This window comes from the organism of the source record quoted next, unplaced genomic scaffold (genome assembly GCF_019419815.1).
Source record: "Pyrus x bretschneideri cultivar Hongxiangsu unplaced genomic scaffold, Pyrus_bretschneideri_v1 Contig42, whole genome shotgun sequence".
NCBI lineage: Eukaryota > Viridiplantae > Streptophyta > Magnoliopsida > Rosales > Rosaceae > Pyrus > Pyrus x bretschneideri.
In genome coordinates, this window is record NW_025999746.1 from 3,518,447 (window position 1) to 3,539,527 (window position 21,081).

Genomic DNA, 21,081 nt, shown 5'->3' on the forward strand with positions numbered 1-21,081 from the left:
TAATATCTGCTATTTTTCCTCTCCAAAATAGTAAATAAATACTTTTTTCTTCCTTGAGTTTGTTTTACATTAGAAATGAGCGAGACCTTCTTACAGAGCGGTATTTTTAGGCCATATTCATGTAATTGATTTTTTCCCTTTACAGACATATATATATATATATATATATATATGTATCTATAATGATCGTTGATGTCAATTATCAGGTTTTGGACGAATGTCTACGTGCAATATCAGGATTTAAAGGAACTGAAGACCCTTCAGATGATAAATTACTTGATGCTCCATTTATTTCGGACTGCATAAGGATGAAGAAAGTTTCATCGGTGCCATTGTATGAACCAGAGAACTCAGAAAATACACTAGATGAACCCACTTCTGTCAATCTGGAACGGAGCAGTGGTGTGAGGCAATTGAGAAGCATATGCCTCTGATTCTGCACCATACTTCTGCAGTGGTTAGTTAATAATGATATAAACAATTGACTTTTCCCAAGTTGGGTACATATACCAAATGTAGAGATTTATCTTTTTGCGTTTTTTATGTACTGTTCTGAACCTTTTATTTTTCCTTGAAGGTGAGAGCAGCATGGGTTACATGTTTTGCTGGCATAACCTCTTCTGTATGCTTCTCATTCTCAAAGGAAAAACAAGACTTCATTCTTTCTTCTTGTGTATGTTTTCTTGTAACTAATCACTGGTGTTATACCTTAACCTCTTTGTATATGTAAATGGAATAGAAATTAGAAAGCTTTTTTCTTATCAGCTATATCTACAAAATCTTTTTAGGTTCGTGCTGCCGTAAATGATGTGCCTTCAGTTAGGTCAGCTGCTCGTCGAGCCCTTGGAGTCATATCAATGTTTCCTCAAGTTTCTTAAAGGTGATCCTGACATGTTTTTGAATGGAATTTAATGATTTCTCAAGAGTTCTTATTATCTGTTATCGACTTGATCCTCTGTAAATTTTATGCTTTGTTCAAGAATCTAGGACAGAAATTCATTAAGAACTCAAATTATATAGTGCAGAGATCCTTGATGAGTTTGTTCATGCTGTGGAGATTAACACACGCAATCCCCTGGTCTCAGTATTTTTCTATTTATCTAGTTTTAGGTTGGTTTCATTTTATTTCATAATCAGTCAAAACCATCCATATAGTTCTCATTTCAGGTGCGAATAACTTCGTCTTGGGCTGTGGCGAACATTTGTGATTCTATCCGTCATTGTATTGATGATTTTTCCTTGAAACAATCTTGAAACAATTTAGAAGAGCGATATCAATTGTATTTCCACTGTATCATTGTCTTTTCAAACTGCTAATCTTCTTTCTTTTGTTCTTTTTTATTCACTTGCTATATAGGCTATCCCGAAATCTCTAAATTATTCATATTATTAACTGAGTGTGCTTTGCGTCTGACCAAGGATGGAGACAGGGTAGATATGTTAATAACCAAGTCATTTCCTTTCTATAAGTTGATTGAATAGTATATTAATAAGCCAAGTCATCAATATCGGTTGGATGTAAAGAATTCATAGATAGGAAATGATTTTGGTTCTTCTAGTTTTGTGCGAAACTATTTTTGCTTTATTTCACTGACTGTCTGCTCATTTCTAGTCATCAATAATATATGTATATCTTACAGCCCTGAATATTTTCTTCTTTCCATCAGGTTAAATCAAATGCTGTAAGGGCTCTGGGGAATCTTTCAAGATCTATCAAATATTCAAATATAGAAGCGGTAGTGACAGGACACTAGACAATAATGGATCGACAATAAAGAGCACTAAACCTGACAAAATACCATCAAGCAATTACAGGGCAGGAAGTCAAAGAGATGTGTTAATATCATGCCATCCAGCTTCTTTGGGAGATTCACGTTGGCTTGAGCAAGTTGTTCAGGCATTGATTTCTTGTGTTACGACTGGTAATGTTAAGGTATCATGCTTACAGTCCTAACTTGCTGGAATTTTCTTTTCTAATTTGAATGGCATGGATGAGACTGTATCCTCATTATTATCGACCCAAATTTACTGTGCACCTAACAGGTCCAATGGAATGTTTGTCATGCTTTGAGCAACCTATTTCTGAATGAGACATTAAGACTGCAAGATATGGATTGGTATAGTTTTGAATCTTGTGTTGGCATGGATACGATGTTTCTTTTTCCTGTTTGAAATCAATTTATTTATCTATGAGGTTGAAATGCCGCTCAATAACTTACTAGTGTTTTTCTCTGCATGGTTCTAAAGTACGAAAGTAAGTTATAAATCACTACGAAAAAAAAAAAACAGCTAACCATGCATTGTTTTCTGACAGGGCTTCATCTATGTTTAGTATTCTTCTACTGCTATTACGCGATTCTTCCAACTTTAAGATCAGGATTCAAGCTGCTTGTGCTTTGGCCGTGCCAGCATCAATACTTGGTATGTAGTTGGATTTACTCTTGTTTCTGTGTCTTGCCTTGGTAACTCCACAACGCTATATCAGCTATCAGTCTCCACCAAAGTTCGATTTTTTACTATTATCAGTTCAATTGGTTGACTGCATCTTTTGATTGTACTCTCAAATGAAGAATATATTGCTCGTTGTGTTTTGTATGAGATTTTTTTAACCATTCCTTCAAATAATCTGGAAACTAAAAGAGAAGCCTATTGATTTGCTGTAGATTATGGAGAATCCTTCTCAGATGTCATCCAGGGTTTTATCATGGCATACATATTTGTTACCTTAGATCATTTTCACAAGGTGACCAAGTGAACCGTAATAACAATTTTTACCTTGGAGATAAAGAAAATGGTCATGTGTTCGTAGTTCATGTTTGCTGAATAGATGTCCATACTCTTTAAAAGAATTCGCGGACTACCTGCTTCCAATTGGGGTTTTTATCTGGTGTCTGTGTTTGTGCAAACTGCAAAACATCGATAATTTGAAACATTGAGGCGTAATATGTGTTTTCGTTCTCGGACTTATTTTTCTTCCTGCAGATACAGAAAGCCTCATTCCTTGAAGACTGGTTCAAGGCCCTTTGCTTGTCACTAGGAGAGACAACAAGTAGTCAAGCTGAACTTGAAGATAATAAATCCATCAGGAATCAGAAGAAAGAGATGATATGCAGCACAATTGGGTCGCTAATCCAATTGTACAATAGCAGGAAGCATCATGCAATTGTGCAGAAATTCGAGAAGTTAGCGAATAGCATCCAGTGAGTTCTCAGTGGACTTTCATATTCCTGCTGTACATACCAACCCTGTGATCAAGTTCCTTGCACAGCCACATGATGTACCGGAAAAATGCTGCCATTTGAAGGCAACATTTTCACGGTGACACGGGATCTCGGAGATGCACTGGCAGCATACGGAGGACTCTTAAGAGGATCATATGAGATTGATTTTTGTTGTGCTTGTTTCTTGGCATGGAATGGAAGGGGTTAGATAGGACCTAATTCCTAAATAGGTGAGAATTGTTGTATCTGTGCATACACACACACACACACACACGAGGATTTTAATGGAATGGATCTCTATTTTTTTTTTAAATGGAGATTAGTTGCGGAACTCATAACACTTCAAATTTCAACGATCTAAATTTGTTATACGACATTATTTATATGGTTTATCTGAATTAAAATATAGAAAGCTCCTCAAGCAAAAAAAAAATATATATATATATATATATGTATATATGTATGTATGTATGTACGTATGTATGGAAAGCTACTCTCGGCCCTAAATTATGAAAGTTCATACAAAGTAAAGCCATGTTTTAATGTTTTTAGTGTCAACAAATCTACGGCGTTGGGTGACCTTTGGATGGTGATTTGTGACTTCATTTTTTCGACTGGCTCATGAGAAGGGGTCGAGATCGAGAGCTCTCTGTGCTCATGCCCTTAATCTTAGGTGCAGCCGCCTCCGCTGCGACACTCGACCGGAAGATCCAGATAGAGAAAACCCGGACAGCCGAACCCCGCGGCAAGGAATCGTCCTCATTAACGCATGCCGTTGAATGAAGGATATTCGGATTTGGAATCGTTGCTGCAGGGCTGGGTGGCAAGGATGGTCAGCCACCGGCGTCGAAGGCGTCAATCCACGCCATGCCGTGTGCCAAGATTTGGGAATCATATTTGTTTTCAAATTATTGGTTGTGTAAATTTCAACTTTGATGATGGTGATGCAGAAAAAAAAAAGGCTGGTTGTATGGGATGGGGGTCGGTGATTCAGAAAGAATGGGATGGCTGGTTGCGTTGAAGCTGGGAGAAACTTTTAGTTTGATAGGAACGGTGGAAAATTTTATTTTTTAAATTATTAATTTTTTAATATATATATTTTATTATTTGTTTAATGACACATAATAAATTATTTCATGTACTGATTACGTTAAAAAATTTCTCATGAAGATGGAGGATTTGCTTGGATGGGAGAAGAGGGGTGGGCCCTATTTTTGTTTTGTTTTAATTTAAATTTTTATTAAATTGTTTTTATAATTAATTATTTTTATATGCCATGTCATCAAATAGGTGGGTCATACATTTACCACGTCATTATTTAACGGTTAAATTAACGGTTTAACTAACGAATGTATGAAATTATAACAAAATATAAGTTTATGTATAAGATTAAAATATTTTTAAAATGTTGTATAAGATTTAACTAACGAATGTATGAAATTGCAACAAAATATAAGTTTATGTATAAAATTAAAATATTTTAAAGATGCATGAAGTTACAATTGCATCTAAACTCAAGGATGTAAAATGTAATTTATGCTTTTCCTTTTCTTTTCTGCGTATGGAAGATGCATTGCAATCGAGCTTTTGACCTATCTGAATTCGAATTCATTTTATTGCCTCCTTTCGCTATTTGGACTAATCTTGAGGGCTTTTCGTTGATAATTTACTATGAACCTCTAACCAATCGACAATAGATATTATTGATACTTCATTGGGGGCATTTTTACTCACTATGATAATTATAATATATGTTTGTCATACATTTAATTATTTACCATGTATCTTTTTATTTAATTCTAGTAAATCTTCACATTAAATGCTATTTTTAATTTAAAAAAAAACTAAAATTAAGTAAAATGACACGTGACAGATGATTATAGGATGAGCATACATTATAGTTTATAGAAGTGAGCAAAATGCTTTCCACTTTATTATAGCAACGTCTTTTCAAATCTCTCTATTATTGTAGCAAAAGTTAAAGATTCACGATATAACCACAATGTGGTAGGTCAGTGGTAAATGACGGATTACGATGCCTTCTTAAAACTAAAAATTGGAGGTCTCAGGTTTAAAACCCATTGTTGGTGTGGAAGCTAGACTTGTAGGCATGGGAGGCTGAAATGCCTCTTTGAGTCTTTCTGATCTCTGAAAATGATGGATAATCATGGTTTGTTACCAATTATCCCTCTTTAAAAAAAACAAAAACAAAAGCACAATTCACCATATATACTATCTATTAATTAATATCATGTCAAGACTATTGAGACTTTCAGCCATCAGTAATGGAAAAGGATTCCCTCTTAATCTCTTCCATCAGATCCATTCTATCAATTAATTCGAATTCTTAAAATTTAAATGTTAAAGTTATTTGGTGGAAGGAAACGGAGAGAAACCGTTTCCATCAGTAATAGGACGATATGACAACATACCAAAATGACAGAAAGATGATACTGACATGACTAGACTATTTGTTATCGTTATGTGATTTAAGAGCATTTTCCTAATTTGTTTGGTTTGGAGAAATAGTTGTGTGGCTGTTATGTGTGAGGATAAATAACTTAGAAATCAAGGATTTAGTTGGCGTTGTTGTGAGGATAAGTGAATCCAAAAGGACTGAAATAAAGTATGAGGCAGATTTTCACGATAACTACCTTATCCCGAAATTATTGATTGCAAAAGTAAACCAAACTCCAAAAGTATCAATTTGCTTTTTGACCAAAAAAACAAGAAAGGAAGAAATTAGAAGGAACGTGACGTACGTGGCCAAACATTTTAACAAGGAATAATAATATAATATTTGTTGTAGTTCCATGCATTCGAGTGCGACATGCAACCATGCAAATTACACTCGTTTGCTTAATTGCGAAGATCTTCCACATATTTCCAGTTTCCAACACGTTGGTTCGTCCAACACGTAAATTTAAGAGAGAGAATAGGAATACTTTTCCACTTTGACTGCTTCTCAGCTCTATAATCATACAAATGAAATGTATGCCTCTTCTCTCTCTAAATGTTCAAATATAATCGCGACTCAACCACGACAAGTAGTTTAATGAAAAGAGTAAGAGGTTTTAAGTTTGATATTTTGTAAGTTATGAATCTGTTTGATTGTGGCTTCATGTAGAGTGAAATTCCTAACTAGCCTCCTCCGACTCAAAAAGAGTGAATAATCTTAATTCGCCACAAGTTATTCTCTTTTTCAAAGAAAAAAAATTAATATCATCAAAACCCCTTATATTTAAGTTTCATTTGACTTCATACTGATCTCATATAATTTAAGAGTTATCCTAAATCACAACATCCTCACTTACGAACTTCTACCCTACGTTAATTTTTCTCCTATATGTAAGTAGGCTCACCGCCTTGCATGCATATATTTTTATTCCTACTTTTTCGATAATATTAATGCAATCGAATTCATGGGATAGTGAAAAAGTGGACCTCAAATTGAATATATGTGGTAATTATGTACTACGTAGTGCTCTCCACCTCTCAAATTAATATTACAAGCTTAACCCAAAATGACAAAGGTCAGATATACTTCTGTTCGGGTTCAAAATAATATTGCTAGATCGATTGTAGGTTTGTGCTGGGTTCAAAGTTGTGTCAAAATGCTATGGGCTGTCTGATGATTCCGGGGCATTTAGCAGGGATGATCGAGTTCTATCGCAAGAAGGAGTAGTCCAGATAAACAAAGAGGGTCGAGGAAGTCCTGGTGCAACTACGACTCTCGACCAGCAATGAATGAAGCCCCGAAGGGGGGTGAGTTCAAAGTCCTAATGGGAGTAGAGTTGTTTGAAGCAAAGCTGGAACGGGGCAAGGACTCCCAATCCAGATAGGGTTTAATTCGATTTCAAGGAGTTTGTGCTAAAAATACAAGAAATCATGCAACAATTAAGGACCTTCAATTCAACATATAATTGCTTTGCACAAAACCTCTCAAACACCTTGAGATTTTTTTTTTTTTTTCTGCCGACACACCTTCAGTTTGGATACACAACACTATGGAGGCAACCGGCGAACACCTTCAGTTTGGATAAACAACACTGTTGCCGTAGAATCAGCCGACCAAGGAGCACCTTCAGTTTGGATAAACAACACTGCGTTGAGACCGACTGATTACCTATCCAAGTCTCAGTCGAGAAGGGTTTTCAAATCCATATTGGTAGGGGTCATCTTATCAACCCTCTCGGCGAAGTAAGGTGTTACGAGTTACGACATTCGACATACCGGACGCCGAGTGATTTTATGATTGGATATTCACAAGTGAGTTTTAGAGTTCGGCATTCAAACGGTCGAACCACGTTCACCATCAAGACATACATTACCTTTGAATATTTGTGTCCGTATAGTCTGGTGTCGATTTGACGTGCTTATATTCTTACAAATATAATCACGGTGACCAAATCGGGCGCCGACGATTTGTGAACTTCGTAGAACCAGTAGCCTTGTCTTCAGGCTCTAGAACCCAAAGACCGAAAGTGTTCCTTCCTCGGTCGCGGTCGCAGTCGCAAGATAAAGAAGTCAACAACGCGCTCAATGCGACATCAACGAATTTTACTCCTCGGCCGACGAATTGGCACGCCCCGCATTCAACCGAAAGACGTAGTTAGCTTATTAATTATTCGACTTGCACGCCACGTAGATTTTGTAATTTTTAGAGTCAACAACTTCTAAAAAAATATACATCTACAGCGTTCGAAAGCCGTTGTAAATATTGTACATGACATTTTTTAACGTATTTTGCTAATGTTTCCTCAATATGTACCACAATGTTTGATGAATGTTGTCGAAAGTGTTCGACAACACCAATGATAAATACATTTAAATGTGTGTTGTCGGAACTCTTTCACATCGTTTTACGAATAATGTCACGATTTGGCTTCCTTTTAGTGAGGTCATTGCACAAACATAAATACTTGCCCCACCTTAGTGTCACGTGATTTCTTTTTGCAAATTTGGCTCACTGTTTGTCACTTTCAGACCATCTTTAAATGAGATATCAAATATGTCAAATAGGATTAAAAGATATTTAAGTGTTCTTCAATGGATATGTCATATATGATGTGGTATGCGAGTCATTTGACTCCTTGTTTTCAGAATTGGATCATCTCCGAGGCAATGCCTCCAGATCCTACTGGACTGAGCAACATGGACCATTGGATTTTGATCTAGCGGCTACAAACAGGGATCCCTCTAAAAGTTATAATTATTGTAGTCGTTGGATCAAAATCCAACAACCCATATTGTTCGGTCAGTAGGATCTGAGGCATTGCCTCAGAGCGGATCCAATTTCCTTGTTTTCTAACTGCCTTTTTTGACAGCAAACAAAGAAGGAGTTAAATATATTAAATTTAATTTTTAATGCATGAGTCCCATTTACAACCAATAGAATAAAAACTAAAACTAATTTTGATTATTTTTTTAATAGTTAATGTAACTCTAGGCCCAATAAAATAATAAAATAAATATTTGACACCTCTATTGGAAAAGAAGAGAATTTAGCACTTGTATTCAATTTGTCACATCGGCCATCAAATAAAATTTCGACATACCATATTTGATATCTTTTTTGGAGATGCTCTCAGCGTCATTAATCCATCATTTCTTTGCAATTTGCACCTACTTATTTATTGTGTTATGTTTTTTGCACGTCCATGTTTTTTTGTATTATGTGACGATTTTGAGTGCAAATCTCCAACCATTGAGAAAAGGTAATGCTAGGGAGACTAAATTTGCAAACTAAATGATGTATTACTAATAGAAATAAGGATGTTTATCAACGCGTAAATAATAAATCAATCATCAACTTTCATATCCTTTAATTATCAAATTTTTGTTTACAATTTTTGTTTTTCTAACATTATCTACCCTTGCAACTCTCATGACTGCTACTCTACAACAACAATTGGAGATGCGCGAGTTAAACTTCTTCTGATGCAAATATATATTTTTAATCACTTTGGGTTATAAGTTTTTACTTATTCAAAAATTGTTTAGGTGCTTCGAGATTGGATTTTTTTTCTTGTCAAAGAAAATGAAAAATATAATACCATATTGGGATGCCAAATGAATCTCTCTTTCAGGACGCAAATCGGAATTTGGGATGTGAAATGGTTGGAGTGTTTAGAAATTTGATGTAACCCCAGATTAAATTAAACTGTGTTCATGTTGCACAGAAGGATGTGAAAAAATCATAAACCATGTAACAAATGAAATCATAAAATAACATAAAAAAATGTTTGTATTTTCATAGGATCACAGAGTTAATTTAAACAAGCAACACCAATGTCAGTCTGTCAGTGGTCTTTAGGTGGTGTCTTTTTTTGGAAAACTGGTTTTTAAGTGTTGTTTGGATTATTATAAATAGTAACTTAGAAAGTTGGTAATTAAATTAAACAAAAATGGAAAATATAATTTTTTTTTTTGTCAGATGATTAATTTTGTTAGATTAAGTACCTATACAGTTTAGATCTATACTGTCATGTAAGGGCTCAACATTTTTCTACTGTAAATGACCCCTTGCAAAAAAAATATAAATATTTTACTTTTGTTTTTCTTAACAAATTATTTGAAAAAAAAATGCAGGTTTAGTGAGATGGTGAGGAGCAATTTGAGGCTGGTCAGTCTCCCTCTCATCTGAGAAGGCCGCACTAGTCTCAGTTTCCTCTACTCCTCCTCTCTACTTTTAGGTCAAACAACCAAACACCCAATCACAACTCCTCCATCTCTCTCTCTCTCTCTCTCTCTCTCTCTATCCTCCCTTTCTCTCTCTAAATCTCTCTGCACTCACTGCAATTCCTTGTTATTTCACTTTCCCCATTTCATTAAAAATAAACAAAACATGATTAACAAACAAAGATTATTGCCTGCACTCCCAATTCATCACTTACCCTCTTCCTGTATTCGTGGAGGTCCCTTCTAAAGTTGTCCTCTTTCCTTCCATGTTTCATACTCTTACTATATAACCTTTTAAATGTGTGTTGTCGGAACTCTTTCACATCGTTTTACGTATAATGCCACGGTTTGGCTTTCTTTTAGTGAGGTCACTGCACAAACATAAATACTTGCCCCACCTCAATGTCACGTGATTTCTTTTTGCAAATTTGGCTCACTGTTTGTCGCTCTCAGACCATCTTTAAATGAGATATCAAATATGTCAAATAGGATTAAAAGATATTTAAGTGTTCTTCAATGTATATGCCATATATGATGTGGCATGCGAGTCATTTAACTCCTTGTTTTCAGAATTGGATCATCTCCGAGGCAATGCCTCCGGATCCTACTGATTGGGCAACATGGGCAATTGGATTTTGATCTAACGGCTACAAACAGGGATCCCTCTAAAAATTATAATAATTGTAGTCGTTGGATCAAAATCCAACATCCCATATTGTCCGGTCAGTAAGATCCGAGGCATTGCTTCGGAGAGGATCCAATTCCCTTGTTTTCTAATTGCCTTTTTTGACAGCAAACAAAGAAGGAGTTAAATATATTAAATTTAATTTTTAATGCATGAGTCCCATTTAAAACTAAAACTAATATTGATTATATTTTTAATAGTTAATGTAACTCTAGGCCCAATAAAATAATAAAATAAATATTTGACACCTTTATTGGAAAAGAAGAGAATTTAGCACTTGTATTCAATTTGTCACATCGACCATCAAATAAAATTTCGACATACCATATTTGATATCTTCTTTGGAGATGCTCTCAGCGTCATCAATCCATCATTTCTTCGCAATTTGCACCTACTTATTTATTGTGTTATGTTTTTTGCACGTTCATGTTTTTTTGTATTGTGTGACGATTTTGAGTGCAAATCTCCAACCATTGAGAAATGGTAATTCTAGGGAGATTAAATTTGTAAACTAAATGGTGTATCAATAATAGAAATAAGGACGTTTATCAACGCGTAAGTAATAAATCAATCATCAACTTTCATATCCTTTAATTATGAAATTTTTGTTTACAAATTTAGTTTTTCTAACCCTTGCAACTCTCATGAATGCTACTCTACAACGACAATTGGAGATGCTAGAATTAAACGACAATTGGAGATGCGGGAGTTAAACTTCTTCTGATGCAACTATATATTTTTAATCACTTGGGTTATAAGTTTTTACTTATTCAAAAATTGTTTAGATGCTTCGAGATTGGATTTTTTTTCTTGTCAAAGAAAATGAAAAATGTAATACCATATTGGGATGCCAAATGAATCTCTCTTTCAGGACGCAAATCGGAATTTGGGATGTGAAATGGTTGGAGTGTTTAGAAATTTGATGTAACCCCAGATTAAATTAAACTGTGTTCATATTGCACAGAAGGATGTGAAAAAATCATAAACTATGTACCAAATGAAACCATAAAATAACATAAAAAAATGTTTGTACTTTCATAGGACCACAGAGTTAATTTAAACAAGCAACACCTATGTCAGTCTGTCAGTGGTTTTTAGGTGGTGTTTTTTTTCTTTCGGAAAACTGGTTTTTAAGTGTTGTTTGGATTATTATAAATAGTAACTTAGAAAGTTGGTAATTAAATTAAACAAAAATGGAAAATATAAAGTTTTTTTTTTTGTCCAAACTATTAATTTTCTTAGATTAAACGTTAGATTAAGTATCGATACATTTTAGACCTATACTATTATGTAAAGGCTTAATATTTTTCCACCTGTAAATGACCACTTGCAAAAAAAATATAAATATTTTACTTTTGTTTTTCTTAACAAATTATTTGAAAAAAAATGCAGGTTTAGTGAGATGGTGAGGAGCAATTTGAGGCTGGTCAGTCTCCCTCTCATCTGAGAAGGCCGCACTAGTCTCAGTTTCCTCTACTCCTCCTCTCTATTTTTAGGTCAAACAACCAAACACCCAATCACAACTCCTCCATCTCTCTCTCTCTCTCTCTCTCTCTCTCTCTATCCTCCCTTTCTCTCTCTAAATCTCTCTGCACTCACTGCAATTCCTTGTTATTTCACTTCCCCATTTCATTAAAAATAAACAAAACATGATTAACAAACAAAGATTATTGCCTGCACTCCCCATTCATCACTTACCCTCTTCCTGTATTCGTGGAGGTCCCTTCTAAAGTTGCCCTCTTTCCTTCCATGTTTCATACTCTTACTATATAACCTTTTCTGCCTCCTCTTTCCAATTTTTAATCTTTCTGATTAAACAAATACCACTTGAAATTACCCTTTTGGTTTCTGCAGTTGTGAAGTTCTTTTGGAGGTATTATTTGTACTGGGGGAGGTCAGAAAGGTCCACAGCGATAGCCGGCTGATATTGTTATCACATCTGGTAAAAAAAAAAAAGCACTTTCTACTTTAGAAGCTTTTTCTTTCTGTGGAGAAGTACAAGTTACCCATTTGCAGATACTGCTTCTGAGTACAAACCTTTGGCTGCTTCCCGTGGATTTGATGGGCTTGTTGTGTTTTTTTGACTAACAAAATTTGGGAAAAAGAAACAAGCAAAGAATAAATAAAAAATGGAAAAAAGAAAGATTCAGACTTCAGTGGAGTTTCTTTAAAGATTTTGAGAGAACTGTGGGGTACTGAGTACCTTGTTTTATTTGCAGCTTCAAACTTCTGTTGCTGGAAATAGGTACGTTTCTGATTGCATTTCTTTTCTTTGTCCTTCCATTTCCATAATATTTATGTTTATGTTTTGTTTAATGGGATCTCTTAGCCTTCCAAGTAATTGGATCTTGTTCTTGCTTTGCGAAAATTTTCAATTTTTGCTTAATTTGTGTTTCCAAGTTGATATATAAGTTTTTATCGGTGTGGGGTTTCTGATTTATGAATAAAGATTGAGTCCTTACCTATTTGGTTGATAGTTACAGCATGTGATCTTAATGTTCTGATTTATGTATTTTTTTTTTATGTGGTGTTTATAATTTATGAATAAAGATTGAATCTCTTGATGAGTTATAAATGGTTATTAAGTTGGGACTTGTGATTTGTGAAAAAGGCGTGAAATTCTTGATGTTTTCGTTCGAATTGAAACTTTTTGCAGAAAGAATAAAATGGCCAGGGATTTTAGTGGTGGACCGCCAAAGCACCACCACGTAGAATCCAAGAAGAAGAGGCTCCCTTGGATCTTCGGGATTTTTGCGCTCTGCATAGCATGTTACTTGTTAGGAGCTTGGCAAACCACTTCTGCCCCTGTCAATCGATCTGAGCTCTACCAAAGGGTTGGTTGTGATGAAACGTCATCTCAATCCGGGAACAAAACCTCCTCACCCGTATCATCATCACCGCTTCGCTTGGACTTCGAAAGCCATCATCAAGTGGACGTCAACAAAACCGAGGCCGTTCAAAGGTTCTCACCGTGTGACATGTCCTACAGCGAGTACACTCCATGCCAGGATCCAAGAAGGGGGAGGAAATTTGACAGGAAAATGTTGAAATACAGAGAGAGGCACTGCCCTACCAAAGAAGAACAACTTCTTTGCCTTATTCCTGCTCCGCCAAAGTATAAGACTCCTTTCAAGTGGCCTCAGAGTCGTGATTTTGCTTGGTATGACAACATTCCCCATAGAGAACTCAGCATTGAGAAAGCTGTCCAGAATTGGATTCAAGTCGAGGGTGACAGGTTTAGATTCCCCGGGGGAGGTACCATGTTTCCGAGGGGCGCTGATGCATACATAGATGACATTAACGCACTCATTCCTTTAACTAAGGGCAACATCAGAACTGCAATTGATACCGGCTGTGGTGTAAGTAGCACATATATGTGCATAGATGTGTATATATGTATAATTGATTCACACTCCTATATTGCTAGTAAATTTTGGTACACTTGTTTTGCGTATTTAGGTAGCCAGTTGGGGTGCTTACCTGTTGAAGAGGGACATCGTGACAATGTCTTTTGCACCGAGAGATTCGCATGCAGCGCAGGTTCAGTTTGCATTGGAGCGTGGTGTTCCCGCTATGATTGGTGTCATGGCTTCGAAGAGGCTTCCCTACCCTGCAAGGGCTTTCGATATGGCTCACTGTTCCCGCTGCTTGATCCCTTGGATGAACTATGGTAAAGTGTCTCTGTCCCTCTTTCTAGTTTGCTTCAACATATTAGACTATCTCACATTACTTTGAGTTGAAGTTTTTGGAGCTGCATACTTCAAAATATGCATGTATGTGTGTATATATATGTATGTATGTATCTATTCAAACCTCTTCACCTAACAACTTCATCTAAATATTGGATTAGAAAATAATTAGTGAGGATCTACTACGCTTAGGCTTAAAATGTTGAAGTAAAATTCACCACTAAATTCATATGATGTGGTTTTGAATGCATGTAGATTTTATTTTGGACTATTTTTGCAGATGGTATGTATCTCATCGAAGTGGACAGAGTTCTAAGGCCTGGTGGTTATTGGATTCTCTCCGGGCCACCTATTAACTGGAAAACACACTGGAGGGGATGGGAGAGAACTCAAGAGGATTTGAAGCAAGAGCAAGATTCTATTGAGTCTGTTGCAAAGCGCCTGTGCTGGAAGAAGGTGATCGAGAAGAATGATCTTGCAATCTGGCAAAAACCTATCAATCACGTCGAATGCGTTAAGAGCAGGAACGTGTATAAAACACCACATATATGCAAATCTGACAATCCAGATATGGCTTGGTACTACTCCCTGTGCTTCATTCGTGTTTTTGTTCATTTGATTTGGAATGCGAATTCTCCTGTACTTAACTCTGCTTAATGTGGCATGTTTTGTGCTTAAAAGGGAAAGAGACATGGAGAGTTGCATTACTCCTCTACCGGAGACAAGCGATCCTAATGACGTTGCTGGTGGGGCGTTAGAGAAGTGGCCTGAACGTGCATTTGCTGTCCCTCCTAGAATCAGCAGTGGTTCAATACCAGGAATCACAGCTGAGAAACTCCGTGAGGATAATCAACTGTGGAAGGAAAGGGTGGTACATTACAAGAGGATTGTACCAATTTCCAAAGGAAGATATCGGAATGTGATGGACATGAATGCTTACCTCGGTGGATTTGCTGCAGCATTGTCAAAATATCCAGTGTGGGTTATGAACACCGTCCCTGCCAACTCAAACCAGGACACCCTTGGTGTAATTTACGAACGGGGTTTTATTGGAACATACCAGGACTGGTGTGAGGCTTTCTCAACGTACCCTAGAACATACGATCTCATCCACGCTGGTGGGATCTTCAGCATATATCAGGACAGGTAAAAACTCATTCTGTAATAATTTGCACTTGGTGTTCGAATTTCGCGACTTTGAGGCCTAATGTGGTTTGTACATTGCAGGTGTGACATAACACTCATTTTGCTGGAGATGGATAGGATTCTGCGGCCGGAAGGAACAGTTGTGTTTAGGGATACAGTAGAGATCCTGGTGAAGATAAAGGCAATTACAGACGGAATGAGGTGGAAGAGCCAGATTATGGATCACGAGAGCGGACCTTTCAACCCAGAGAAAATTCTTCTTGCAGTGAAAACTTACTGGACTGGTGAAGAAAAGAAGGAAAGCTAGTAGAGATGTAGCAGTGTATTCTTCTTTCCCTTTTGCTTGCAATTCTAATTTTTCTTCCTTTTTATTTATTTTTTAACTTTTGTTCTTAACCTCTCTTCTCTTGGTGCATGATCAATGTTTTACTCTGGGATTTTGTAAAAACAGTATAATCTGCTTCCAAGTGGGAAATTGGATAGTTTCTTCTTTTGATCAATCAGTGGAGGATTTGAACTTGAGATTTCTTTCAATATTGAGAGGAAAAGTGTCGTTAAATTTAGAGCTAGTCAGTTTTTACTTGTGAAGATATTTAGCAACAAGTGTTGGTGGTTAGTAATTAGCCTTACTGGCTTAGGAGTTGGGGAATCCATCTGTTGAAGCTTCATAATGTTAAAATTAATTTGAATAATCTTCTTCTTTACTTTTATCATTTAGTTTAATTATCTTTCTCCACGTAAAAGTACTTTATTATAAAAAGAGATGTGGGATCCAATTTTCTCCACGTAAAAGTACTTTATTGATGGTCTATTGTGAGGTTAGGCACGCTTCCTTGCTCTTAGTGTAGATAATATCGGTTCAAAAGAACAAAAACAGAAAAAAACAAAAAGTTAGTCCCACAAGCAAACAAACATGGATTGCACTAAATCTTTAATCCAATCCAATTCAATGAGAGCTAAAGGCCATCTCCAACTGAGCCGGATAGAGGGTAATAGGGCCAAAAATAGCCAGAAATGAACTGAAAACCGCCTCCAATCAAGGGTTAGGCCAAAGGGCTCGTAGGCCCCACCGGGCCAAAAATACCAAATCTGACCCATCGATTGGCCCAAAGGAGCTAGCTAGCTTGCCTCGGGTCGGCCCACTTTTTGAATCCAACGGCTACCTGGCGTCAGCATGATGCCAGGTGGCCGTTGGATTTGAAATTTTTTTTTCGAACAAAATTAAAAAATATATATATTAAAAAATTCTTATTTTTTTCTATAAACATCTAAGTCATTCCTACATCATTTCTCACATAATTTTCATCATTCTATACTATCTTCATTTTATTTCAATTCTTCATATTCTATTCTTTTATCTCTTCCAATAATCTTTCCTTCAGTTTTTTCAATAATTTTCAAATGGTTGGATATGCGTTGAAATTCAAGACTTAGACTCGAAAAGAAGATGAAGCTCTTTGCAGGGCTTATAGATGAATCTCAAGAGATAGTGTGAGGGGGAGTTCGCAAACAAGTGAAGGTGTTTGGACTCGTATGTCCAAAAAGTACTATGAGTTCTACGAAGGCACCACTCCATTGAATTCCCGAAATCACGAGAGTTGTACTTCAAGACGGAAAAAAAATCTTCATCCAAGTTTGAATAAATGACATCAAGCAGTGTTAAAGGCTGAAAGCAGACATAAAAGTGGATCCAATTATTACGATGAAGTAAGTGTTTTCACAAGTTATTTTAAATATTTAATTATATTACATTTAATTTCATAAATTATTTTCATTTAATTTTTGTAATTATATTTTCTAGATACACCAAGCGGAGGAATTGTATATGGAAGACAACTTGAAACCCTTTAATCATCATAGTTGTTGGGAAATTTGTAAAGGATGGGTGCTATTTGAAGATCCACCTAAAGAAAGAGTTGGTCCTATACCGATGTTCGGAAATGCATCCTCAAATGCAGTTGGGGATGAACATGGATCTCCTACCGTTCAAGAAACAAGGGTATAAAATCCGTCTTCGGGTGAAGGTTCCATACCTAGGGTTATGAGATGAAACAAGGCCTAAAAATTGAAGGAAAATGGCAAGGCAAAGGATGATTACGCCTTTCAATAGGAAATGGCGTCCTCATTGCAATTAATGACGGACCAAAATTGCTTTGCTGTGGAAAAAAGGAATCGTAGGCACAAAGAACGGGTAAAACAAATTCAAGATGGGATGGATGATAGGAACATGTAAAGGAACACTTCGGATTACACTCCAATGAGTAAGACATATTTTGATAGGAAAAAGAGAGAAATTATGGCCCGGCAAGAGTTGTTTACATCCGATCATAATCCTACAATGGCAGATGATGATGCTGATGATGATGATGATTATAGACTTTAAATTTAAGTTGTTGTAGTTTTTAAATTTAAGTTATAGTTTTCAAATTTTAGTTGGTGTAGTCTTTAAATTTAAATAATAAATTATGTTTGGCCTATGACCCTTTGGCCCCCTCGGTTGAAGATGGTTTTTTATCACAGGGCTATATTTTGGCCCCTCGGTTAGAGATGGTGAGAAATATAGCCTGACACTGTTCATTAAAATATTAATTTCTTGGAGGGCTATATGGCTAAAAGGAGCCATTTGGCCCTCATTTGATTAGAGATGACCTAAAGAAGGCAAAAAAACGCCCTTTATAAGTTTACGTACGGTCCATTATCCTATAAATGTAAAATTCATTCTCAACAAACTCTTAATTCACGTCCGAATCATGTGGTTAATGGTTAATAGTGTTAACTTATAATATCCGAGATTTGACTTTAGGAGCCATTAGCCTAAGTAGATATTAAGACTTTAAATATGTAACTTACAAGACTTGTGGTTGAAGTAATATTTATTCATTTATTCAAGGTTCTGTTTCAAGGCTTCAAGCTTTATTAGTAGATGATGGACCCAAACAATCACATATAGTGGTGGAGGCCCACATAATGAGAGGGCTTAGCTTAGCCTGGACGTGATTGTACTGGAATGGCACCCCAGTTGGGTGTGAGAATAACCCCAGTTGGGTCATGTTCCCCAAACCAAAAAACCAATAAACTCCGTAAAAATTATATAAACATTTTGGGTGGACCGCGGGAGTTGGAGGAGGGGATTGATTGTTTCGATTGAAGGGATCAAATCATATCGAGGTACCATGTTTATGAGAGGAGCTGATGAGTACATAGATGACATTAACGCGCTCATTCCTCTCACTAAGGGCAACATCAGAACCACAATTAATACCGGCTGTGGTGTAAGTAGCACATATATATGTGCGTAGATGTGTATATATGTATAATTGATTCACACTCCTATATTGCTCGTAAATTCTGATGCACTTTCCTGTTTGGGTATTTAGGTAGCCACTTGGGGTGCGCACCTATTGAAGAGGGACATCATGACAATGTCTTTTGCACCGAGAGATACGCATGCAGTGCAGGTTCAGTTTGCATTGGAGCGCGGAGTTCCCGCTATGATTGGTGTCATGGCTTCGAAGAGGCTTCCCTACCCTTGATCCCTTGGATGAACTATGGTAAAGTGTCTCTGACTTTCTTTCTAGTTTGCTTCAACATATTAAACTATCTCTCATTACTTGATTTGAAGTTTTTGGAGCTGCATACTTCAAAACAGGCATGTGTGTGTATATATAAGTATGTATTTATGTACCAAACTTCTTCACCTAACAACTTCATCTAAATATTGGATTAGATAATAATTAGTGAGGATCTTCTACGCTTAGGCTTAAAATATTGAAGTAAAATTCACCACTAATTTCATATGATGTGGTTTTGAATGCATGTAGATTTTATTTTGGACTATTTTTGCAGATGGTATGTATCTCATTGAAGTGGACAGAGTTCTAAGGCCTGGTGGTTATTGGATTCTCTCCGGGCCGCCTATTAACTGGAAAAAACACTGGAGGGGATGGGAGAGAACTCAAGAGGAGTTGAAGCAAGAGCAAGATTCTATTGAGTCTGTTGCAAAGCGCCTGTGCTGGAAGAAGGTGATCGAGAAGAATGATCTTGCAATCTGGCAAAACCCTATCAATCACGTTGAATGCGTTAAAAGCAGGAACGTGTATAAAACACCACATATATGCAAATCTGACAATCCAGATATGGCTTGGTACTACTCCCTGTGCTTTGTTCGTGTTTTTGTTCATTTGATTTGGAATGCGAATTCTCCTGTACTTAACTCTGCTTAATGTGGCATGTTTTGTGCTTAAAAGGGAAAGAGATATGGAGAGTTGCATTACTCCTCTACTGGAGACAAGCGATCCTAATGACGCTGCTGGTGGGGCGTTAGAGAAGTGGCCTGAATGTGCGTTTGCTGTCCCTCCTAGAATCAGCAGTGGTTCAATACCAGGAATCACAGCTGAGAAACTCCGTGAGGATAATCAACTGTGGAAAGAAAGGGTGGTACATTACAAGAGGATCGTACCAATTTCCAAAGGAAGATATCGGAATGTGATGGACATGAATGCTTCCCTCGGTGGATTTGCTGCAGCATTGTCAAAATATCCAGCGTGGGTTATGAACACCGTCCTTGCTAACTCAAACCAGGACACTCTTGGTATGATTTACGAACGTGGTTTTATTGGAACATACCAGGACGGGTGTGAGGCTTTCTCAACGTATCCTAGAACATACGATCTCATCCACGCTGGTGGAGTCTTCAGCATATATCAGGACAGGTAAAAACTCATTCCGCGATAATTTGCACTTAGTACTCAAATTTCGCAACTTTGAGGCCTAATGTAGCTCGTACATTGCTGGTGTGACAGAACACTCATTTTGCTGGAGATGGATAGGATTCTGAGGCTGGAAGGAACAGTTGTGTTTAGGGATACAGTAGAGATCCTAGTGAAAATAAAGGCAATTACCAACAGAATGAGGTGGAAGAGCCAAATTATGGATCACGAGAGCCTTTTAACCCAGAGAAAATTCTTCTTGCAATGAAAACTTAGTGGACTGGTGAAGAAAAAAAGGAAAGCTAGTAGAGATGTAGTAGTGTATTCTTTTTTCCCTTTTGCTTGCAATTCTACTTTTTTCTTTTTCTTTTTTTTGAACTTTTTTTGTAACCTCTCTTCTCTTGGTGCATCATCAATGTTTTGCTCTGGGATTTTGTAAAAACAGTATAATTTGCTTCCAAGTGGGAAATTCGATAGTTTCTTTTTTGATTAATTTGGAGGAGGATTTGAACTTGAGATCTCTTTCAACATTGGGAGAAAAAGTGTCGCTAAACTGACACCTAGTCAGTTTTTAGTTGTGAAGATATTTAGCAACAAGTGTTATGGTTAGTGATTAAGTTTTACTGGTTTAGGAGTTAGGTAATCCATCCTGTTGAAGCTTCATGTATTAAAATTAATTTGAATAATCTTCCATTACTTTTATCTTTGAGTTTTGTTATCTTTCTCCACGTAAAAGTACTTTATTATAAAAAGGGCTGTGGGTTCCAGTTTTCTTACATATGATATTGCAGCCTGCAGGTAATGTTGCCTGCTTTGAGAGTAGTCAAAGTTTGTCTACTTAGTTGGAGCTTGATTTTGCGTATACAGACCATAAAAACGAGGTTGGCTACTTATTTGTGTATTCCATTGGAGATAGACCTGACATTCGTGTTGTGTTTTCTGTGTTCGTG

At 36.6% G+C, this 21,081-nt stretch overlaps 1 protein-coding gene, 1 long non-coding RNA gene and 1 pseudogene across 7 annotated transcripts; all 3 read left to right on the plus strand.

The window, feature by feature from the left end:
- Window positions 1-230: 230 nt before the first annotated feature.
- Window positions 231-4,367, plus strand: LOC103962684. 3 transcript variants are annotated; one of them, XR_007251704.1, is made up of 7 exons: window positions 231-457; window positions 789-880; window positions 1,668-1,933; window positions 2,044-2,117; window positions 2,315-2,421; window positions 2,983-3,451; window positions 3,774-4,367. It is a non-coding gene; the product is annotated as an uncharacterized LOC103962684 (long non-coding RNA). The 3 variants fall into 3 exon arrangements; XR_007251702.1 differs by lacking the exon at window positions 3,774-4,367 and having other exon boundaries at window positions 2,983-3,524; XR_007251703.1 differs by lacking the exons at window positions 231-457; window positions 789-880; window positions 3,774-4,367 and adding an exon at window positions 890-1,431 and having other exon boundaries at window positions 2,983-3,524.
- Window positions 4,368-12,239: 7,872 nt separating this feature from the next.
- LOC103962662 (probable methyltransferase PMT18) lies at window positions 12,240-16,126 on the plus strand. 4 transcript variants are annotated; one of them, XM_048566626.1, is made up of 7 exons: window positions 12,241-12,832; window positions 13,244-13,946; window positions 14,047-14,257; window positions 14,557-14,854; window positions 14,958-15,422; window positions 15,504-15,744; window positions 15,874-16,126. In XM_048566626.1, exons 2-6 carry the CDS (start codon window positions 13,254-13,256, stop codon window positions 15,727-15,729), a joined length of 1,893 nt encoding a protein of 630 aa, XP_048422583.1. In that variant the 5' UTR covers window positions 12,241-12,832; window positions 13,244-13,253; the 3' UTR covers window positions 15,730-15,744; window positions 15,874-16,126. The 4 variants fall into 4 exon arrangements, with proteins under 4 accessions (XP_048422585.1, XP_048422583.1, XP_048422584.1 ...); XM_048566627.1 differs by having other exon boundaries at window positions 12,241-12,529; window positions 12,604-12,832; window positions 15,504-16,126; XM_048566628.1 differs by having other exon boundaries at window positions 12,240-12,529; window positions 15,504-16,126.
- A 2,469-nt stretch (window positions 16,127-18,595) lies between these two features.
- LOC103941880 lies at window positions 18,596-20,153 on the plus strand (annotated as a pseudogene).
- The last annotated feature ends 928 nt before the right edge of the window (window positions 20,154-21,081 follow it).